This window comes from Columba livia, chromosome 13 (genome assembly GCF_036013475.1).
Source record: "Columba livia isolate bColLiv1 breed racing homer chromosome 13, bColLiv1.pat.W.v2, whole genome shotgun sequence".
Taxonomy (NCBI): Eukaryota; Metazoa; Chordata; class Aves; order Columbiformes; family Columbidae; genus Columba; species Columba livia.
Window position 1 is genome coordinate 16865782 of NC_088614.1, and position 15612 is coordinate 16881393.

General features: G+C 45.8%; 1 protein-coding gene and 1 long non-coding RNA gene across 2 annotated transcripts in view; one reads left to right on the forward strand and one right to left on the reverse strand.

Annotated features, from left to right (window-relative positions):
- The window catches only part of LOC110355890 (uncharacterized), a 10864-nt gene extending 2372 nt beyond the window's left edge, over positions 1-8492 (reverse strand). The window contains exon 1 of the long non-coding RNA XR_010465830.1: positions 8159-8492. This is a non-coding gene — a long non-coding RNA (uncharacterized LOC110355890). The remainder of the gene's footprint in view (positions 1-8158) is intronic.
- Positions 6884-15612, forward strand: part of CMTM4 (CKLF like MARVEL transmembrane domain containing 4) — a 36679-nt gene continuing 27950 nt past the window's right edge. The window contains exon 1 of the mRNA XM_065028477.1: positions 6884-7472. Within this exon, the coding sequence (XP_064884549.1) occupies positions 7287-7472 (186 nt within the window). The 5' untranslated portion in view covers positions 6884-7286. The remainder of the gene's footprint in view (positions 7473-15612) is intronic.

Sequence of the window (15612 nt, forward strand, 5' to 3'; positions counted from 1 at the left end):
AGTTTAAATGACCATACTGATCATGTATGTCTTCAATGGTAGCATAAAGGTGGAGATGAGTGTTACTTGCTGTGGTTGGTTAATAAAAACTGGTTTACATTGGTAATGAATCACTAAGTACTATCAAATTAAAACCTCTCTTTTTAAGAGGAATCAAATTACTCTCTGTGAGGGACTTGGTGTACTGACTACTCTTCAGAGATTATTAGAAAGTGAAGAGGTTCAGATTTTTCCGATGGTTTGAAAGACTTGAGTTACTGTGCCCGTAGGCACAGAGGGAGGAGAAAAAAATTCCATTTTATTAAAGATCAGTCACTGACTACACAGAAAATCTCTTAAATCCAGACCAAAGGCACAAGGCAAGGGGGAGAGACCTTGGTACTTCAGCCAAACCCTGAACTGGATTATCTAGCTCAGGTGTGGAGGTCAGTAAGGAAAGCAATGGAGACTTTTATCACCTGTGCTGTAATCTCGCTGTGGGACTCCACTCACAAATGCTCAACAGCTTTCAGCTGACAGTATCCTTTGCTAATAACTGTTAGTTCCTGTTGCAATGGGCTGGTTTTGAAACAAGAAAGTGGTATATTAGCCTTAGCTTATATTAGCCTTCTATGTAAGAGATTGGGGTGACTGCATTAATACTGAAATTTGTGTATGTTATAAACCTGAATTGTTACACACAGGTTTATTTTCCTGGGAAAAGCACCCGTGCCCCAGAAAAATACTGGATTGTCAGTAGGCAACTATAATTAGCAACTGTTTAGCTGGCTTGGACTGGTACCTTGCAACGCTGTTTTGCTGGGCTGAGAAATTGCCAGTGAAACTGGCAGAATCTGAGGTACTTCACATTTCACAAAATCCTGTCAAAATCTCTCCAAGTCACCTTTTAACTGAACAACTATTGAGAGGCTGCTGTCGTATTTCAAATACGTTACGCACAGTCTCCTCTGCTGTTGCGTTTGTGCTCTGCTCTATTCTACCCCCTCGTCACAAAGAAGGTAGATCCTTTGGCCAACTTCAGTGACAAGAACGATCTTGCAGACAGCTGACTTAATACCAGTTGCATGAAAATTAGTGGCTTGGTGGAGACGATATATCCAAAGATTTCCTCTGCTTGAGGTAGGGATTGCCAAGTAAGTTTGGCTAGTTCATCGGCGAGACGGGCCAAACAACAGTCGGTCTGCACACACGGAACCTGGCATAGCACTTGCTTCCTTTTGCTCAGGCAGTAGTTTGAGGACATAAATAGGAGCTAAGCCTGTGGTGTGTGAAAAGGGACCCTGGGGAGGGTGCTGGGTCAGGGGAAGGTGGGAAGAGAAGACCTAAGTCTGCAAGGAATCAGGATGTATTAGTTCCGCTGTGTATGGCTTTGTAGAGTTGGGACCATCTGCCTGCATTGAGTTTACAGCCAGTGATGGAAGAGTCGAAATTATTTTTCCTGTTTAAAGAAAGGAAAAAAAGCCAAAACTTTCCCTTACATGTCGAAGATGGATGTAACTAAAGAAATGCTCTGCAAGGGAATGAGCCAGATTAGCTGAACATAAAGTTCTGTTGTATGGGGGGAATTTAGTGCTGTTGAAAAAAAGGAATATTCTTTGAACTGTTGACATGTTAGCAATAAGCTGTAGTTTAGCTATAAGTAAAGCAAATTCAGAAGGATAATTCACAATGAACTTTCTTAACATTCACAGTTCCCCACCAGAAGCGCAGGGGCTGATTGGTTACGTAACAGCAAACACAGTATTAAAACAGTTGAGGTCAGTTGTTTTCACTGGCCCATTTCGTCCATGGAAAGAAAGAATGCAGTGAGTGTACTTCATCTTTTTTTTTTTAAGCTTGCTAAGGGACCTTTAAAACGTAGCGTATAAAACATGGTTTATACAATGTTTTCATCCTCCCCTTCAGCTTCCCACCTCCTCAAAACATAAAACCCAGCTCTTTCCCTCCCAAGGCCTGCGGTACCCTGCACGCTCCATCTCTTGCTATCAAAATACTGACTATCACAGGGGGAACATGACCATGCCCGGGCAGTCAGGAGGAACTAGTGTTTTCTGACCTTCTGTTCTAAGACTCTATGTTTTTATGGTATTATTGGAAGAAGACTACCTTTTTTCCTTGGTTCAGGGCTTTTTTTCCCCCCCCTCTGTTCTCTGAATAAATGTAGTGCCATGAATAAAATAAACACTGCTGTCAGTCTCCCTGCATATTTTTCAGTGTGCTTCATTATACAGGATTCTTTCAAAAGAAACATAACCCACAGTCTTGGCTGGTTCCCAGCACCATTAAAGGTCTGCTGGCACTTTTCTTAAGAATATGAGGTTCTGCTTCTATTTTTTTATAGAAATTAAGTTCACCTCCCTGCTATGTGGAGTGTCTGCTGCCCTTCAGCCCAGCTGTGGCTGCAAGGTAACCCCTCTCTGGCACTTGCAGATGTCCTTACAAGTTTTTGGAGGTGAAAGGAGTCAGTGACTATTTCATCACTGACGAAGGCAGGGGAAAAAAATACCTGGCCCAGTAGACAATACTGAAGATGTTAATCTCTAATGCTAGATTGAAGAAAAAAAGTTGCTCTGTGAATGGCTCATTGTTAATAACATATAAGGTTGCGTTCATAAGTCTGCAAAGTAAGGGTCTAGCTAATTTTATTGGTGGTGTTGCCTTTCTAGGCTTTGTTTTTTTGGCAGACCTTTTGTTTTGATGGTTTGTTTTTGAAGGGAAAATACTGTTTCCTGGTAGCGATGGTGAAATTCCAGGAGTGATGTGTTTACCTGTCCCCTTAAAGATGAAGCCAGCCCTGTGGAGCTCCGTGGGACGGGTCCTGTGCTGACTCCAGCCGCTGCCTCCCGGCCCCAGCTGTGGGACCCGGTGGCTGCCCTGCGGGGCGCGTGTTGGAGGAACCTGTCGCACCAGCACGCAAGGCCTGCGGGGATTCCAGGGCTGCTCTGTTTATTTTCCAGAGCATAAGGGCTGGAATACAGGTGACGGTGTTGGCAGTGTGCGTGGGCTGATGTTACAACTGCAGGCAGGAACAGGATTCACTAACACTTTCTGTTCCTAGAGCTGCCCTTTTTTAACCAGACAAAAAGCCCAGAGTTGCTTGCTGTGCTGTGTCAGTGTGTGCCTGAAGCACCCCGACCAAACTGTCAGATTTGAGAAGCAGGCACTATGCTGTCAGCTGGGAAAGGTTTCTGGATATTCAGCGAAAGAAACTTTGATAGGTTGCCCCTCAAAGTAGTTTCTTTCTGTCCTCCTCTCTGCTTCTCTTTGTACTTCCCTCAGTTGCTATGACTGTGTTTTGACTCCTAGCTGAGGAATTTGGTTCTCGTTATTGTTCCTGAGGTGCCTTTGTGCTGAGTGGTCGGACCCAGGGAGGTTGCACAGCGTTACTTCAGCCGTGGCTGGACACGGAATCAGCAGCAGTTATCCTCCACTGGATAGAGATAACCAGCTCCCCAACATTCTGTCCAGTTTTCCTTCTGCTTAAAGTCCGTGTCAGAACTTGCAGCTTATTCCTGTTGTATTAATTCCTGAGTCTGACTCAGCAAAGTTACTTGCCTGCTTCCCATGCTGCTCATGGCTACAGAATCACGATGTGCATGCCACACTCCCACCCTGTGAAAAAGGACGACTTACTGAACTAAGGCACTTAAAACTACCAGATGTTTTCTTTAAGCAAGTTCTTCAGTAGCTTCTTAGGGTGGGGTTTGTGGTGGTTTGTTTTTTTCTCTTTTTTTTACCCAACTGAAAAGTTGAGGAAAAGCTTTGGCATTTTTTACATTGAGAAATTCAAGGGGAAAAAAGCCTCCTCTCTGATGCCAGAGTTAAACTCTAATCACTGCTCAGCTCTCTTGGAATTTGGCAGCATACCAGCGCTCCTTCCCTTTGGTAGGTCATGTGGAAATACCGGAGCGTTTTCTTAAAGAACCTCTCAGCTCTTTCCAGGTACTTGCACAGATGTAACTTTCCCATTAGGATTCTAATTCCTTTCGCACTCTTAACTACATTTAAGCACCATTCGTAATAAGCACCATTCAGATCTACAAAATGTTATGTATAAACATTAAAAAACTTCTAAGTGTGTTAAAACTACATAAATGCAGCTTTAAAGATCTGATTTAAAGTTGGTTTTCCTATTAAGTTGAAATAGAATCCTATGCTTCGATCTTGAAAATAAAACTTAAATGTGCTTAATGCAATGAATCCACAGTTGATTAAAGGCTGTGTGAATAGTTGAGGTGGAAGTTGAGAGGTGAGGGTTGTTTGTTCAGTTTGATCAGTGATAATATTTAAGATTCTCTTCCTACTGCTTTTTACAGCTAAATCACCAGTTGGTTTTACTTTATCACCGCTGTCCTGGAGATTGTTTCTGATGCCAAATGTTCAATTCTGTCAAAACTGGCTTAACTGTTCTGCAAAAATACAGATCTTTGCTCAAGTAATTATAGTTTCTATGAATAGCATACTTGGATTTCCTCCTCTCTGTGCTCTTTCTTCCTTGTTTTCACTGTTCAGTCGTCTTTCAGCTGCATATGAAGTCCTCCCTCATGAGTTCCATCAGCGTTGATACTGTGGTGGTGTTTGGGTGTGGAGCATTGACCTGTTTCCCCATTTTCCTGGTCTTGGTGTGCAGGCCCGCGATGAAGGGGCAATCTATGCTTGAAAAGCATCTGAACTTGTAGAAACAAAGTTAGCTGAAAGCAATGTGATCTGCCCTGAATGAATGCAGTTACCATTTACTGGATCAATACTTTTATTTACATATTAAATGTGGACTTTTTTTTTCCTTCAAGTGCTACAGAGCACGCTGCAAAGGTGCCGTATCAGGCAAGAATGTGTGTAAAGGATTCCTTTGTTAAATGTTGGCAGCAGCCTCAGAAGCCCTTGCCAAGTCTGTCCAGCCCACCCACCGGTCCAGGAGGACGCCAGAAAATCCTCTGGTATGGCTTGGGATTGGCGCTGTGCCATTTACCATGGGGGGACGCTGGCTGTACAGCCGCGGTGCCGAAAGGGGCAGCGTGGCTACGGACGGCGCTGCCGAACGCCTGTGAAACCGTCGTCAGTGACACTGTCAACACGCCGGCTGAAAACATGCCTCACAATTGCTCTAATAACACTTGGGATGGAGCAGAGCGAACTCATGCTGTGCGTTCGCTACCTAGGTAATTAGCTCGCTGAAGAACAGAGGGGCTTTGGAGTGTCTATACTTCACAGCATTCTCAAAACGCTCTAATGATTTTAATACATTTAAACTTTGTGTCCTCCACTTTAAAGGAAAAACTAAGCTATTAAGTTTGCTGAAGGCTGCGCAGGAGGCAGTGGCTGTGCCAAAAAACAATCAAGATCTCTTAACACCTAGCCCTTTTATTAACTCAACCATCTCTCCTTTTGTCCTTCATTTGCCTTCTGCAATAACACCTTTTGAGTCTCCTTCAACATACTGATACGCTTTGGTTACAACTGCAAAAGAACAATGTTCACTGGGTGTTTCAAAAATGTTTTCATTATTTTGCCCAGGATGGTTTTCTAGAACCGCCACAGCGAATGTTAAATGTCTCTGCAGGTAAATGGGGAAATCCTGTGTTCCTGGAACAGCTGTGGAGCCCTAAGTCAAAAAGTCCAGAGAAGCTCTTAAAGGGGCAACTGCCTACCCGTCATATTCCCTGCAAGAAAAAGCTCTATGATACTATGATTTCCCTGGAGTTACACAAAAGTAGAAAGAAGAGACTATAAAAACCTGTTAGTCCATCATGGCCAGCCCTGTGCCAATGCAGGATTTCCCCCCTTACATTTATGATTTCCTATTGTTACCCTGGTTTCATGTGCCCCAAGCAACACGGTTTCCATACTTCTCCATGCCTTGCCCATGTTTTCTTCTCATTTTTTTCCTTTTCCTGCCATTTGCCCTTCACCAAAGGGCAATGTTTTTGTCTTCTTAAGCATGTCCTCTAACACTTCATCTTGCTGGAGAATATCAGCCTCTTCCAGAACCAGTGTGTACCAGAGAGGTTATGAAAAAGACACCTATTGCCTGTGTACTGCCAACAATGTCCCAGTTAACCAAACGATGACTGTTAATGGTAGACAAAACCCCGTGTCTCTGTCCATGCAGGGTTCCTCATGAGTCTGAACACTTCAATTTCGGCTTGGTCTGTGGTACACAGCACTGTGTCTGTCTCCATGTTAAAAAATCCCCAAACCTTCAGCTGCATTTGATACACCTGTTTTTTTGCCAGATTATGTTGAAATTTCTCCTTATTTATGGTGACACAGAAAATGTGTCTCCAAAAAGTGATTCAGAGCCTGTCAAAACCAACTGTTTACTTGGAAAACTTCGCTATTTAAAATGACACTTTAAAATGTTTGTAGCACTCGTGGAAGAACACCCCGAAGGTTTCCAGTGTTCCAACTACTGTGGGTACAGTATCGTAACGACAGCTCCAAGTGTAATTCTGAGCAGCGTGAACTACTTTATGTATCTCGAAGGATTAACTCTGAGTTACGAATACAATTCAAAACGTCATTATCCTTGACTTTCTCAGTGTTAGCATCACCATCACTGCATTTAAAACACTCCAAAGTCAAACAGCCATTAACGCAGCAGGACGCTAAAACCTCCTGAAGCGCCAGGACCGCCGGGAAGCGACAACCGCGATCTCCGACCGGCTCCAGCCGAGCAAGGTGACCCGCGGCCGCCCCAGGCTCGGCTCGGCGCCGGCGCAGCTCCCTGCCCTGCCCTGCTCTGCTCTGGCCCGGCGGGCACGCCAGCCCGGGCCCGGAGCCGGGCGGCGGCCTGGGGCAGGTGCCGGCCGCGGGGGCGGAGCGGACGGGGGCCGGTGGAGGCACCGCCCGGCCGCGGCGCAGCCCTCCGGGGCGGGCTGTCTCCGCCCTTTCCGCTGAGCGCAGGGGGAGGAGCGGCGGCAGCGTCCGCGGTGGGAGCGGAGCGGCGCGCCGGGAGCGGGGCAGGGCTCCGAGCCGGGGGAGCGAGGGAGCCCCGGCGACCCCGCCGCAGTCGCAGCCCGGCCCGGGCGGCTCCTCGTGTACCCTGCGGGGCGAAGGCGCCCCCGAGCGGCGGGGCTGAGGGCTGCCCGCACAGCGCTCTCCTCCTCCCGCGCGGGGCCGGGGCGGCGGCAGCGGCGGCCGGTTCGGGGCACAGCGCGATGCTGCCCCCGCTCTGCCCGCGCCGCTCCGCCTGACGGGGCGCGGGGGCGGCCATGCAGCCGGCGTTCCGTTAGCTGAGCGCAGCGCGGCTCGGGCCGGAGCTCCGCGGCCAGCCCCTCGGCGGCACCATGAGGAACGGCGATGACCTGGAGGGCTTCGATGGCGAGGCGTCCAGCACCTCCATGATCTCGGGGGCCAGCAGTCCCTACCAGCCCACCACGGAGCCCGTCAGCCAGCGCCGCGGGCTGGGCGGCCTCCGCTGCGACCTGGACTACCTGCGGGGCACCTTCGGCAGGATCAAGCTGGCCGAGGTGGTAGGTACCGCCGGCGGGGAGCGGGCCCGCGGCCGCCCGCGCTCGGGAGAGCCCCCCGCGGGCTCCCTCCCCCGTGCCGGTGCGGGCGGGCAGCGCGGAGGGCAGCCCGCGGCGGCGGGGCCGTGCCGCTCGCCCTGCCGGCCCGGCGGTGAGGTGCGTACCTGCGGGCGCGGCGCCTGGCGGCGGCCCAACCGGCCTCCATTTCAGGCGGCCGGGAAGCCGCCGCGGGCCGGGAGCGCCGTGTCACCCGCGCTGCCCTGCTCGGCGCCGGGGCGAGCGCCGGTGACCGGGCCATTGCCGCCCGGTGCGGGGGCTCCGTTCGGCCCGGAGCGGCGCGAGCTGCCCGCCCGGCCCGCCCGCCGCCGGCCCCGGCGATGGACGAGGCGCCGCTGGGTTTCGGGTGGCCGGGGGTAGGTCCGGGCGGGCCCCCTCAGCTGGGGCGGCTTCCCCTCGCAGCGGGGACCGGCCCGGGGTCGGCCTCCATGCCGGCGGGTTTTCAGGAGTTTGCCGCTGTGCCGGATGATTTCGGTAGTTTTTAGCTCAGTGTGCGTGCCAGGGCCTGCCTGTGCCCTGGGAGCGCGGGGCTGCTCAAGACCTGCACAGCTGCAGCATTTCTGTAGGTTTAAAAAAAAGGGGCAACTTCCCGGTACGTAAATTGAAACGTTCTTTCATTCTGGTGGACTTACCGTCGAGGGGCGTTGAGAGCGGCGCGGCGGTGGCTCCGGTCTGCCCGGGACCTGCCCGGCAGCGCGGGGTCCAGCCCCGGTCCCGCTCTGAGCCGCTGCCGGGGGTCCCTGCGGGCCGGGTCGGCGGCTGCCGGCCGCGCTGGCCCGGAGCTTCCCGTGGAGTATTCGCAGGAGTAGCAGTAGCTACATTTGGAGGGTCCTAAAACGATATTCGGCTCTTCGAAGGCAACCGCGAGGCTGCTGTGGCGCCCGGTGACAATGAGTTTGACACCCCTGTCTTAAGTGTGCAGAGTAAAAGAAAAGAAACGCTGGGCACCCGCCCTCCACTGCCGAACTCGCGTTTTTCCATTCTGAAATACAACGCAAGCCGTGTTTGTTCATGGGCTTTGAACAGCTGAACTGTTTGATGGAGTCTGTGCGAGTCTTAGAGCACCATAGCCGCTAAATGTGTAATCACATCTAAGCATTTTGTCAGTTTTTCTGTTGATGATGCTGATATTTGTCTTTTCTGATCTACTTTCAAAGCCACTTTAAAATTAGCATTTTTTTTAATCGACAAATGTGTTTTTCATGATAATTTGAAGTAGGTGTTCTATGAAAATAGCAGTAAGCTTGAAATAACTTTTAAAGTAGTTTCTTGTAGGGCAGTACAAATTGTTTTCCCTTAAAATGGATTAGTTCCTTGAGGACTGTGATGGCAGAAACATTTTGATATTTCGTATGTATAACTTCACGTAAAACCACTGCTGGTTAACATAAGGCAAAGGTGGTGTCTACAGGTTTCATGTAAAATACAGTCAAAGTATCCCGGGTTCAACGGTGATACAAGTTTATAGAGGACCGCAGTGATGAATCTATGATCATTTTTTATGAACACAGAGCAAAATCCAGGATTTGGAAGTTCAGTTTGTTTTTTTCTCATCTCCTCAGTTTAGAACAGAAGTGGTAGCAATGAGCTTGGTACCTGAGTCGGTTCTAACGAGTGTAGCTGGATTTGCATTATGTATTCTCAGGACTGAAGCCAAAGAATCAGTCATCGCTGTGCAACATCTACCTGCCTTTGAACTGTTAAACACTACCCATGTGGTAGAAATCCTGGGGTGGTGCTGCCTGACACGCTGAAATAATCTGCCCTCGGGATTTTTGTTTCTGTTCCTACTGCCGATCCTTTCTGCAGTACGTTAATAACTGTGGTGAGTTGCGTTAAAAGCTTGTAATTAAAATGAGTGATTACCGATCATGAGGAAGTGAATCTGTTATTATTAAGCTTTGATTTGGATCAGTTTCCAAAGTTATATGGAGTACACCTGTTTTTAAGCCTTATAAAGAAAGATGGGGAAAGCCACACTGTGCTGGAGTTACGGATAGGGGAGTTTTCTTGTCTGTTGAACAAAGCCGTCGCTACTTCCAGTTCATTAGGAAGACGTATATGTGCAGATTAGTATCTTCAGGGGAACAGGGTAATGTTTTGTGTCTTTTTAACAAGAGTCATCTGAGCTGGTGCACATGCTTCCTACGCAGTGCATTAATCCACTGGGTCAGAAGTTAACGAGAATTTAAATTGGCGAGTATCGGGTGGAAGGAAGCCTGCGTACCATCTCAACACCTTTAGTTTCTGCACAATTGTACTCAAGAGGAACTCTATGTAATTCATGGTGATGACTGGTAGAGCAGACTACTGAATTTTGCAAACCGATAGAAAACTGAGCCATTTTGGAAAGGAAAAAAAGAACACATTCCGTAGTGCACTTAATTTGCCTATTTGCTAAGTATAATGATTTTAATTATAGTGTTTAGTAATACTGTTACATCTTAGTTTCTACAGTATTTTTGTATCAAACTCCGTAGTATAGAACTCTAGCTCTTAAAAGCAAAGAGGAACTTCCTTTATTGCGTACAAGAAAACTTAACCAACACTTGTATTTTTCTTTTTTTTAAGATAAAAAGGTCTCTCTGGTAAAAAGAACGCCACAGGAAAGATTACAAGGCATATGCCTCATTTAGCATCAGGATTTGTCTTAAATTACATATATGATTGGCAGACGAAAGTATCAGGTCAGGACACACATTGCTGTTTTTTCGAATCATCAGTTGAAGGACTTTCCGCAAGTTAGTTTGTAGTTCTGTATGTGAGGGATAAGCGTTGGGCTTTGTGACTTAGCTGGCTCTTCTTCCAGATGCCCATATGTGATTGTCAGAAGCAGAATAAATAGGGAGTAGGTTAAAAAAAGAAGTGACTGGAAATAGGTGGTTGTAGGGCTCTGTTATTTTGTTGTAGGTTTGTCTTTATTGATTCAAAATGTTGTTACAGGAGTTGTTACAAGATGGAAAGCAGTATGACATTGTAGGCGTATGGAGTAATTTAAGTACTGCTAGAAGGGTGAATAGTTTTAAGTGATTAATATTTCAAGAGAATATGCCCTAAAATATCTTTAAAAGGTGCACAGACATAGTGGGTTATGATAATGATTCCTGTATGGCTTTGTGCAGCTTATTTCTGAGTCTTATTCTGGCTTGCTTTCTCTTGACTCCCAGAAAAGGTTGAATAGCGTTATGTTTTTTTGTTAATCTTAAATTTGGTATGTGAACTAAGACGACTGTATTTTACTATTTAGGGTTACATTGAACAGTCAGGTAGTAAATATATCTATCTGCCTGCTAACGGTCAGTAATATTCAATATGAGGAAGTAATAAAAAGAACCCATGTGGAACAGCTTAGTTTTGAACCGATGTTCCTCTTTTTCACAGTTTTATTGATAGGTAGGTGAGCTTTTTGGAAAGTAGCTCATTGGCCTATAGGTTATTGTTCTGTTGAAACAGTTGTACGTGTGTTTACTTGGATCTGTGAGGAAACATCTGCTGCAACTGGGGCCGGAGCTGCGGGCCTGTGTTCAAGAAGCTTGAAGGCAGGTGGTGAGTGGTGGATCGTATCAGCAAAGGAGTTTTCAGGGCTACTGGGGTGGCTGAGACACCTGATGGGCTGTCACCAGGCGGATGGGAAGTGAACGGGGTGAAGGGACGTGAATGCGGGGGGGAGGACTTGCAGTAGTATGGAATTCTCATGTTTGGTTTTATGCCTTTTTTTTTATAATGGGAATTTGAGCTTGAAATGGAAGTCAGGGAGAAGCCAGTACACATAAATGCTTTTCCCTTGGGGAAATTGAAGCCTAGGTGGAAATTGTCTCAGCTGGCTTGCCGGCGTTTAGATGGAGCAGTGTCTTGCCATACAGCAGATGTGAGCCGTTAGACAGCTGTCCTTGGAGACCAGAGCAGAAAAGCCCTTCGGAGTTTATTTTCATTACTCTCTGGCATGATTTAATGTTTCTCATGCTTTGGGGGGCTTTAATGCTTCCCATGGAGATTATTGTACAATAATCAAACAGATATCCCTGTAAAACTTTCCTGTGGATATCCTCAAATGATTTTTTTCATTTCACTACTTCTTCCCCATTCCCTTGAATTTCCTAATAGAGTCTCTCCTTTTCCTGAGCGTGCTTGCGGAAGACAAGTGTTTACTATGTGAGGAATCGGGAGGGGCCCATTGCTGTGATCCAGAAGAAATGGGCTGGTTAGCAGGTACCACCTCTTTGCTGGAAACTGTTTTGCTTTGGATTGCCTGCGCGTGTCTGTGTTTTGTTTTGGGTGTTTTGTGTGTCTGTTGTTGTTTTTCTTCTCCTCACTTTATTTTTCGGTTCAGCTTTTTGAAATGCAATATTGTTTTTCCTTGATTGTTTTAATACCGCACCTTCAAGGATCTTAGTATTGTTAAAGCTGGGTGTAGACATGTATTTCCCACAGAAGTTTTGATGGTGAATCCTGACTGCCTGTTGTCTGCTTCTCTGTTTCTTTGGCACTGCAGCTCGGGATGAGCTGTTCATCAGGCCAGCAGGTGAATTATGAGGAGCCTGGTTGGTTCTCACCAGCATCCCACTAGGTTTTCACAGGCACTTGGTTTAAACTAACATATTTCACCTTTAACAATTGGGACAACTGATAAGAAGAATTGTACCTGGCCAGTTCCTGTGACCTTCTGATGGAGGTCGCGTCAGGAAACCCTTATCCCATGCTTAGCTTAAAAGAGGATGGCATTTGGGGTTGTTAGTGGTGGTCTCTGCGGCTTGGACAGCCCTAGGCTTTAGTTTCTTTGTGTGTCTGTTCCAAATACTACGAAACTCCACCAGAGACGCGTTTTAAAGAAGATAATGCTTCTGCTTGGGAGGTCTCTGGGCTACAAGTTGCTGATGAGTGTACTGGGAAGCATCACTGCGTGCTGCTCTTGTCTTCTCTATAGCATATACTATTGCTCGTCAGTGGAGTCAAGATTTTAAGCTAAATGAAATCTGGTGGGAATAGCAGTTCATATGTTCACAATTTTCAGAATAAGAAGTTCCGTCCTCACTGGTGGAGAGTAGCTGAATGTTGGAAATAGTTGTTTTGTGGCTTACTGTCATTATACATTTCCAGATCCAGAAATTGGTTAAGGCCAGAACTACAGTAAAATTCTTTGCTATCAAGATCTGTTGAAATGAAGAAAACAATTCAAAAAGCCAGTAATACATGCCTAAATGGGACTATAGAGAATTCCTGTTGTTCATTACATTTAAAAAAAAAAAAAAAAAAGAGTAATAGCATTTATGTTAGAAGGAATAAGCTAATTGCTGACTATTAGAATCCAGTTGAAAACTGTTATGAGGTGTTCAGTAATCTCATATTTAATTATCGCTGCCGCCTTGTGCCTTCAGCTTGGCATCCCATTCCGATCGCTGCTGGAGGGGAGGATTAGATGAGTCCCCAGCCTCCCGCCCCCGTCTGGTGTGTCACATCTTGGGGCGTATCTCATTCTTCCCCGTTCCTTTCTCCCTGGGTCTCTCTTGTGACTCCTGATCTGCTTCATTTATGGCTGGTTAGAGTGAGGAGCTGGGTGCTTTACAGGCAGCTATCATTCTGTAAGTCATAGAGGTCACCAGTTGGCCATTGAATACAGTGTGAATATATCAAGATTTCTTTCATATTAGTTACTGTAAAGTTTGGTTTTATGTAAATGGGGTGTTAGTTAAGGTACAGAAAATTAGACTGTGCCCAGTAGAGGTCAGTAGGTGATGTTCTCTGCATGGTACAGTCCTCCCGCAGTGGTCAGGGCATCAGTATCTGCAGCCTTTCCACGCACACCGGCTGACCGAGGTGATGGTTTCTCACGTGGCACAACCCGAGCAGTAGGTGACCCCTTTCAAGGGTGTTTTACCAGTGCGTATGAAATCACTTTTCAAGCCTCTGCTGCAAATACCTCTCCTGTTCCATCCTAGGATTGCACTGGTAATTTATAGTCATTCCGTGATTAACTGTATCCTCCATCTTTTATGCTCTTATAATTTACAAACAATAAATATGCGTTTATATAAGAAATACTTGTGTCTTTTTGTGATGTATGCTGTTGATTCCCGGTGGTATTTGTAGCTGCTCGTTCAGAAGATGTTTAGTATGACATTGGATACTGGTGATCTTTGGCATCCGGTCTTAAGATTGCTGTAATATTGTATAAAAATGATCCAATTTATCATCACAAATATGCTTAGAAATTGGCTTTAGAGAAACTATGTCTCTTCAGTATCTCTGAAACTCTTGATTTCTCTTTGGAAAGATTTATCTTTAATGGTTGTAGATCTGCATTGCTGACATTTACCATAGAGGGAAAAATGGTGAGAGAACTCTGTTTAGCTTTTTTTATTGTTCCTGTGTTTAACTAAAGAAAAGACTGTGGTTGTCTCCCCACAGAAAGGTGAGGGGGTTTTAGTCTCTTCCATGGTGTCTCTTAAGCACAGGCTGGTGTCCTACTGTCAGTAAACTCCAAATTCCTGTTACAAGTTTCTCTCTAAGGTGGTGGATAGTTTTAAATTCTGCTTTCAGAAGAGATTTCTGTAATCTCAGTAATATGTACTCTCTACTTTTTCTCACCCATTATGAACCAGTGTAATTGTAATAGATACACTATGCTAATTGTTGATACTACAGTAAGAAATGTAGTTCTGATGGCATTATTATTTGTAAAACTACCTTCTTTTCTTGTAGTTTTTCCAGTGATGTCTTTTGTTGATGAGTCTCCCTAGCGATTTAATTATGATCTGGAGATAAGACAAGGAGAAGGACTAGAAATGCAAGAGGTTGTGGTTTTCTTATAACCAGTATAGGAGCAATCTGTTATTTCTGATGTGAGTTAATGCATCATTTTGTCAGACAACTTGCACACTCTTTGGTAGTCATCATCGTGCGCTCAAAATTGTATTTCAGTAATACCCGCCTTGCTTCTAGACCTCAACGAATAACTTTGTACTGAAATTTTGCATGTGAAGAGGACTGGATGCACAGTGATACCTTGACAGTGGGTCAGCTGCTGTTACGCTGTACTGGTAGTAGTTGCTATTTCTAAATTAGAGCTGGACAGAACGTCGCCTAATTCTCAGGCGATTTGTGTGGTCAGTTGCTTCCAAAACATGGAAGTAATGTTTAGGTTATTCTGGAACTTGTATGGTCAACTCTTCAGAATATGGGAGTAGGAAAGCAAAAGCTGGATAATACCAACCTGATGTAGAATAGGTGTAAGAATGTACAACCATGAGTAGAGGGAGGACGGGTCAAAGATGGGCAGAGAAGTCTTGGAGCTGATGCAGCACTCGCCTGAACTGAGAAGCCTGAGCGTTGTGCAACAGCGCAGATCCAGTAATGCCGTCTTTACAGTGACAAGTCTGAAGCGTTGTTTTATTTAGTAGGTGTCCAGGATGAAATCTGTCCTGGCACTGCAGTCTCTTCTTAGGGTGGCTTAATGCCTGAAATGTAATTGCAGCCGAGCAGAGCGACTTTTAATGTTTCAGTCTCACTGTGTGCAAATTGAGCTGGGAACTGTGAGTATCACATTTCTGACCGTTGTATTTAGCTAATTGTAATTAAGGCTCTGGTATTTAATGCCTTAGCTTCTGGAAGACTATAATGCATTTTTCCCCAAACAAGTGTCCGTGGCATCGTCTGCAGTTAAACTTCTTCTAATGTATAACTTGATATTCAAACGTTGATGCTTGAATAGTGTCTTATTCAAAGCACTTGTTTAAGTTTTCTTTAGCTTGTATGTACATTCACACAGTGTTCAGCTTGTAACTGAGCTGAATTTGTTCGCGATAGTCCCCTTTGTTACGGCATAGTTTAAAAACCCAGCAGCCGTGTGCCCGGTATGTAGAAATACATCCTGTACTTGCATCTGGAGTTGCATACGGTGACACTTCTGCTGTAACTGTCACTTAAGCTAAACATTGTTATTTTCAAATGCTATAAACCTTCTGGTGATGCAGTACTGCTCATAACAGTCTCTTGGGGTGTTCTGGCAACTTTTTGCAAGATTATTTTATGAATCAACTGCAAACATTTCTGTATTAGGAATTTTCTGTAGTTTTGTACATTTTAAACT